General features: G+C 32.7%; 1 protein-coding gene across 1 annotated transcript; it reads right to left on the reverse strand.

Annotated features, from left to right (window-relative positions):
* Positions 1–484: 484 nt before the first annotated feature.
* Positions 485–1,015, reverse strand: LOC137819119 (secreted RxLR effector protein 161-like). The gene has a single exon (XM_068622872.1). It carries the CDS (start codon positions 1,013–1,015, stop codon positions 485–487), a length of 531 nt encoding a protein of 176 aa, XP_068478973.1.
* Positions 1,016–7,374: the final 6,359 nt, after the last annotated feature.

Below are 7,374 nucleotides of genomic sequence, written 5' to 3' on the forward strand. Positions count from 1 at the left end.
TTTAACTTGAAAGGTCCTGCAAAACAAATTTTGTACACATACAAAGCAAGTATACCAGCAAGATAACAAGACACATAGAACCAGTTTTTTGTATAAGCTTTAAAGCAGAAAAACCAATCAATCCAGTGACAAAACAATGTAGCAGAGGTTACAACACAGAAACCACAATTTCTCCCCCTATTTGTCTTCCCAAATAGAATAAGAGAAAAGATTAAGAAATATTTTGAAAATCAAGGATATCCAACTCATTTCTTAAGAAGAAAACCCTTTCTCGAGGTAGTGAGTTAGTGAAGATGTCAGCAAGTTGTTTTTTAGTTTCAATAAATTGAATTTCACAATCCCTATTACTCACATGATCCCTTATAAAGTGGTGGCAAATCTCAATGTGCTTAGTCCTTGAATGTTGAATCTGATTTTTAGTGAGGTTGATAGCACTTGCATTATCACAAGGCAAAGGTACATTGTTCACCTTCAAGCTAAAGTCTTATAGTTGTTGTTTGATCCAAAGAATTTGTGCACAACAACTACCAATAGCTATATACTCAGCTTCTGTAGTTGAGAGAGCCACACAAGCTTGCTTCTTGCTATGCCTAGATATGAGGCTTGCTCCAAGAAGATGATATGTGTCACTTGTGCTCTTTCTATCCATCTTGCACCTTGCAAAATTAGAATTAGAATATCCAATCAAATTTATAGGAGAGTGAGAGGGATACCATAAACCAACATTGGTTGTGCCCTTAAGGTATTTTAGAATTCGTTTGGCAGCCTTGAAGTGAGGTTCTTTTGGATTTGATTGAAATCTAGTACATAGGAAAACAACAAACATGATGTCAGGCCTTCTAACAGTGAGATATAGCAAGGAACCAATCAATCCTATGAATTTGGTTTGATCCACTGTTGTTCCAGCCAAGTCAGCATCCATATAACAACTTGTTGACATTGGTGTGGAGGCCTCTTTGCAGTTTTCCATCTCAAACTTCTTGAGAATCTCCCTGTAGTACTTAGTTTGACACATCCTTCAATTGCTTGACTTACAACCCTAAGAAGAATGATAACTCCCCCATCATAGACATTTCAAATTTCCCCTGCATTGCTGCAACAAATTCTTCACATAGGCAATCATTAGTAGCCCCAAAGATGATATCATCAACATAAATTTGAACCAAGATGATGGTAGATATTGAATTTGTAATAAAAAGAGTCTTATCAATTTTGCCTCTCTCGTAGCCACAAGATAAGAGAAAATTACTAAGTCTCTCATACCACTGTCTAGGGGCTTTCTTTAGACCATACAAAGCCTTTTTCAGTTTGTATACATGATTAGGATGTTGGTGATCTTCAAAGCCAGGAGGTTGGGAGAATAGACTTATTTATTGATGAATCCATTGAGAAATGCACTATTCACATTCATATGAAAAAGTTTGAAGCCATTCATACAAGCAAATGTAAGCAATAATCTCACAACTTCTAATCTAGCCTAAGGTGTAAAGGTTTCATCATAGTCAATGCCTTCTTCTGATTATACCCTTTAGCAACCAACCTAGCTTTGTTTCTAGTTATTACACCAGATTCATCCAATTTATTTCTAAACACCCACTTAGTTCCAATGACATTCATGCAATCAGTTTTAGGAACAAGAAACCTCACATCATTTCAAGTAAATTGATTCAGCTCATCATTCGTGGCAGCAACCCAATTTTCATCTTTAAGTGCATCACAAATGGATTTAGGTTTAATTTGAGATACAAAAGCCATGTGTTTGCAGTACTTTGAGATAGAGTTTCGAGTAGACACTCCCTTATCAATCTGTTCAATGATGTTGTCCACATAAAGGTCTCTAGGAATTCTTCATTCTTTGAGAAAATAATCTTGATGCAGAATTTCAACAGGTTGTTTCGCAGAATCAATCGGTTGTTTTTCTGGACAGGATTCCAGCTTCTGCAGAATGGTGTTCTGATCATCTTCTTCTGCATAATTCTTCAAAGAGTCGTGTTTTATAGGGTTAGTTTTATCAAAGACAACATGGACTCTTCCACAGTCATAAGTCTTTTGTTATACACTCTATAAGTATGACTAGTTAGGGAATAAAAAAAAAGATATCATCCGCTTTTTCATGGAGATAAGGATGTGACAAAACTTTTATACTCATTAAATATAATATAATAACAAGAATGAAAATAATTTTTTTATTAAAAAATAAAAATAAAATAGTATAACTCGTGCACCTTACATTCCCATCCCTAATTAGTCTAAGAATTAATCGAACCTAAACTTGAATCGGGACTGAAATGAGTACGGCAAAAAATAAGCAAATTTAACACATGACACAATTTTTTCCTGTTTATTTTATGAATTTTTTTGGACTTACCATGATTATACATTGGTGAATGAATGATGAGTGATGTCTCACATGTCATGTCATATCAAAAGTTGACATACAATACAAATGTGAAATTAGGACTATAAGAAAGTTTGTTCATAGTTATATAAGCATCAGAAAAACTTCTCATCATAAGCATAATGTGATAGCAATCCTTTGACTTTAAGCCACTCTAACTTCTACCTATAGGAAATATTAATTGTCATGAGCTACATAACAGTGATAATTTGCTAGATGTCAACCTTTCTTTGTGAGTATTTATAAGGTCATACACATAATGATATTGATTGGAGTAGATGAATTAATAAATGAAATTTAAGTTAGTTTTCAGTTGATTAATTCATTAATGTTACACTTGATTATATAGAGTCGTGATAAAAGAAATGAGTGTAAGAAAAATTAAATTAAAGAGAGTATTGAATAGGGAAAACAAAAAAAATATTTATTGTTCAGAAATTTATTTTAAATCAATTTTAATTAAATTTATACATTAACAAATGGTAACAAACAAACACCAATAACGTGGCCCTTTTTATTGACTATGGCATCATATTAATGTTACATACTTTCTTTACTAAAGTGTTGCTATCAACAAACTTATATTTTCTTTAACAACTTGATGAGATAATGCAGGTTTAAAACTTACAAGTTATCCTAAATTGTTAAATTACCATAATATTTAAACTTAATTAACAACTTAGCATTTTCACATCACGAACAATTACCAACTTATGGCTTCATAATTACGAATTCATGGAATAAATTTCTTAATTAACATTTCTAAAATAAAAATAATACAAAATTAAAATTGTCTTTTATTAATTAAAACTAATTTATACATAAACTAGTTTGTATAAACTTTTTTATGTTTAATTTCTACATCAGTTATTTATAGATTAAGTAGCGAAATTTATGCAAATTTTTATATATTTATCTCAATATTATGGAGAAACTTATTATCTAAAAAAGCCCTTAAAATGATAGAACGGACTAGCTCAATCCATTTGGACTTCACTGAAAGTAGACCCTAAACCCACCACAATTTAAAAAAATAGAGATTTTATTTAATAAAATTAGTTTAAACCAACAAATTTAATAATATAGTCTAAACTTCAATTTAATATTCACTCTTGTTAGTATTATAAAAATTAAATTTATCAAGTAAACTAACAATAATAACTCAATATACTTGGAGATTTAAAATATTAAAAAACTACATATTAAAAAATTTAAATTTAAATTCCTGAAATATTTTTTATTTATTTTGAATGGCCAAATCCCACAAACTACCCTTACTTAAAACTCATACTGTTGGTTGATACACAAGGAGAAGGTAGTGGGAGATTTTTTCTTAAACTTAAAATGATTACAAAATTGAGAATTTGCATATATACAGATGATATCATTGGGAAACTTGTATTCACAAAAACTTGAATTGGCTTTTGCCAATAAAAATGATTTCTATCCCGATTATCTAGAGTAATAATACATTGACTAATCTAGTAAAACAAAAATAAAGTGTTTCTCTACAGATGAGAAGGTAAAAGAAAAAAGGAAAAGGAGGGGAAAGTACAAAGGAACCAAGAGACGATCCTATACAAAAAGACCTCTATACTCGTCTCTTTCTGAAAAAAGAAAAATGGGGGGTCAACCTTCTAAGAACACTGTTAATATACAAGATTTGCAAAACAAGAACAAGATAAGCAATGATGCATGCCAATATAACTTCAGTTAGTACATCAACAGGACCTGTGCAGAAACAACGAATATCTGTTTCCATATTCCACAGTCCCCATGAATGGTCAGCTTCATCTGCACAAAACCCTACAAATGAGGTCTGTTTTTCTTTTTTTTCATCTGACAAAAAAAAAAAAGAAGATAAGACCACTTATTAAAGAACAAGCAAGCAAGAAAGCCAACACACATGAACAGCACAAATCTGAAAAACAACTGTGATGAAATCTTCCAACCTAGGCAACACTTAATGAGACTACCGTCACTGGATTCATGAAATTCACAGGGATCAGACCTCAATACACATTAGCCAAGACAAATTACTTATATGAAACTAATCTCTGTACATATGAACAATTATCATTAATAATGAATTTAAAAATACATCTCTTCTATGAGATGTAATCATGAAAATCGATGCACTTAAACAGTTTGTGTTGGAGAGTTGCTAATGACATGATATCAGAGCCTCCTTAACGAATTGGCGACGAGTTAACAGCTTTCAAACTCCTGAGGTGATAAACCCAAGGTGAAGAACTTCACAAAAGGACAAGAGACTTTATAAGACTTGGTATGACTAGACAAGACTTTAAAGGAATCATTCTTATTTTAGTTTAAATAAAAAAAAATTGTTGTTTCCAAGTAACCTTTTGTAGCATTAATCTTTTTCTTTTAATAAAAATGAGAGTACTAAAGCATCACTATGTTGTTTGTGACCCCAACTATGTTAACACCAACATCAATCATATGTAGCACCTCAGAATATCACAAAAAGAGAAGAGGAAAATACAAAAAATAGTGAGGGTACCAAACCTGACCCATTAATCGCAAACAGTATAAAAGATAAAATCAAATCCATCCCTGGAAAACTCAGTACAATGATTACCCTCTCTAAAATATGCAAAAAATGAATACACGTAGTATTACTATTTACAAAACAATTCAACCATCTACAACTAAGATCCCAAGGAATAATAGAAGTATTGAATTGAGCTTGAATAACATGTTGAGATTCACACTCAATAGAAAGTTTAGTCCAACCTTAGAAGATAGCAACCTTTTGTAGCATTAATCATATAAACTCCAGTTGGTTCTAGTTTTGAGGATACTGTGCTAGAGTCTGACGACGACTGTGCACCTGAAGGGTTGGTGGAGGTGGTGGATCTTTAGGTGCACTAGACACAACAAGTAGATCAGATACAACAGGAATATTGACTTGATCAGTTGGAGACACAAGAGGAGAAGGAGAAGACTTAAAGTAAAGGGAAGACTCAGTGAAGGTGACATCTATTAAAATGAAATAGTTGTTAAGTGAGGAACATTTATATCTTTTTTGGGATCTAGTGAATCCTAAAAAGACACATTTACATGAGATAGTAGATAACTTATCAAGTCCAAGACTAAAATTATAAACAAAGCATGTAGACCGGAAAACTTTAAGGGATAAGGGATCAAAAGGTTTATGAAGAAATAAGATAGAAGAATTTTGTTATCTAAAACCAAATATGGCACTTGATTAATGAGATAACACGCACTAAGAACACCATCACCCCAAAAACCTTGAAGAACCTCATCATGAATTAAAAGTGAGTTGTTTCAACAAGATATCTATTCATGCGCTCAACCGCACATTTTGTTGAGGTTTATAAGCACATGAGATTTGGTGAAGAATGCCATAAGCCATAAAATGTTTTTAAAAGAATGAGAAAGATACTCATGGGCATTATCACTACGCAAGGTTCAAATAGAAACTTCAAATTCATTTTTTATTAAAAAGATTGTAATACAAAAAACAACTCAGAACATTTATCATGAAAAACAACCAAGTACATCTTGAATAATCATCAATAAAAGTAACAAAATACTAAAATCCTAAATTGGACTTCACAGGACTTGGTCCACAAATGTCAAAGTGAATTAAGGCAGAAGGAGACGAAGAACGTTGTGAGACACTACTAGAAAAGAACTACAATTGTGTTTCCCAAAAGGGCACATTTCAAGACAAATTTGATAACTTGGAACAAGTTATTGCATCTTGGCAAGATTAACATGAACTAGCTAGGCATGAAGGAGAAATGAAGAATCCATTTTCGTGTCAACATGTGCAAATGTTCATAGGTGATAAAGGCCGTGAGACTTACATCCGATGTCAATCATCCATCCCAAACTTTGATCTTGTAAACAAACAAAATCTTTGCTAAAAGAAATAATACAATCAAGGGTGGTGAGATGACTAATGAATAATAACTTAAAGGGAGACCTAGAGACATAAAGAACATTATTAATGCATAAAGAAGGAAGAAGACTAATAGTACCAACACCATGTAATAAGACCCTACAGTCATTGGTCATGGTAACAGAAGGTAAGTAACCCAAAGTAGATAGGGAAGAGAAAAAATTTGTTACCAATAATGTGATCTGTGGCACTTGAGTCTAGGACTCAAGGGCCAAGAGAATTGGAGTGAGTGAGGCCAAAAAAGATGTAGTTGTATGGGCAACAAAAGTAGTGGAATCAGAGTTTTGATGATCTTCATACCATTTGAGAAATTCATTGAAAATAGCAGGTTGGCTTGAGGTATCAAGACAAGTAGAGCCCACAGTATGGTTGCACAAGAGCAATTTGGACAACCATAGCATATCGAGGAGGAGGACCATGTATGTGAATTTTGTGGCCTAGCTTGTGACAATGATCATACTTGTGATGCCCTTTGCCCGACGAGGGCGATTCCAATCATCAAGATGAGATACCAAAGCAGAAGAGTCGTAAGCAGAAGCAAGTATATCAGTGATTTGATTACTTAATACACGTAGAAGGGTGGAACAAGTAAAAGTAAATTGGGCAAAACAAGGGATCCCAAAATCTGGTTGTGGACATGGGAATAATCAAGAAGTTCATCTAAGGACAATAACATGAAGAACTTGGACCTTTGCTTGAGTTCTTGAGAAGAATTGAAGGCAACACGCAATAAATCATTGAAATAATGAAGAGCAACATTTACTTTACCCATATATTCAACAATTGTACCATCAGGACGTATGGGGGCAACACAATTGAGGAGATTTTGACATACCATAAAGACTTTGGATATCATTGGTGTACAATATTTGGCCTCTACCCAAACTTCTGAACATGTCTCATAAGCACGAAATATTTGTTTTAAAGATGATTGAATAGTAGAGTTGAGATTAATGCATAATTGAACATTAAAACCTCAATTTCAATAATATTATAAGATGATCACATAACTCTTATTCTTAAG

This window comes from Phaseolus vulgaris, chromosome 10, assembly GCF_000499845.2.
Source record: "Phaseolus vulgaris cultivar G19833 chromosome 10, P. vulgaris v2.0, whole genome shotgun sequence".
In the NCBI taxonomy this organism is placed as follows: domain Eukaryota; kingdom Viridiplantae; phylum Streptophyta; class Magnoliopsida; order Fabales; family Fabaceae; genus Phaseolus; species Phaseolus vulgaris.

Excerpts from the sequence above, each read along its gene's own strand:
- LOC137819119 (XM_068622872.1), bottom strand. The coding sequence starts at position 1,015 with ATGTGTCAAACTAAGTACTACAGGGAGATTCTCAAGAAGTTTGAGATG.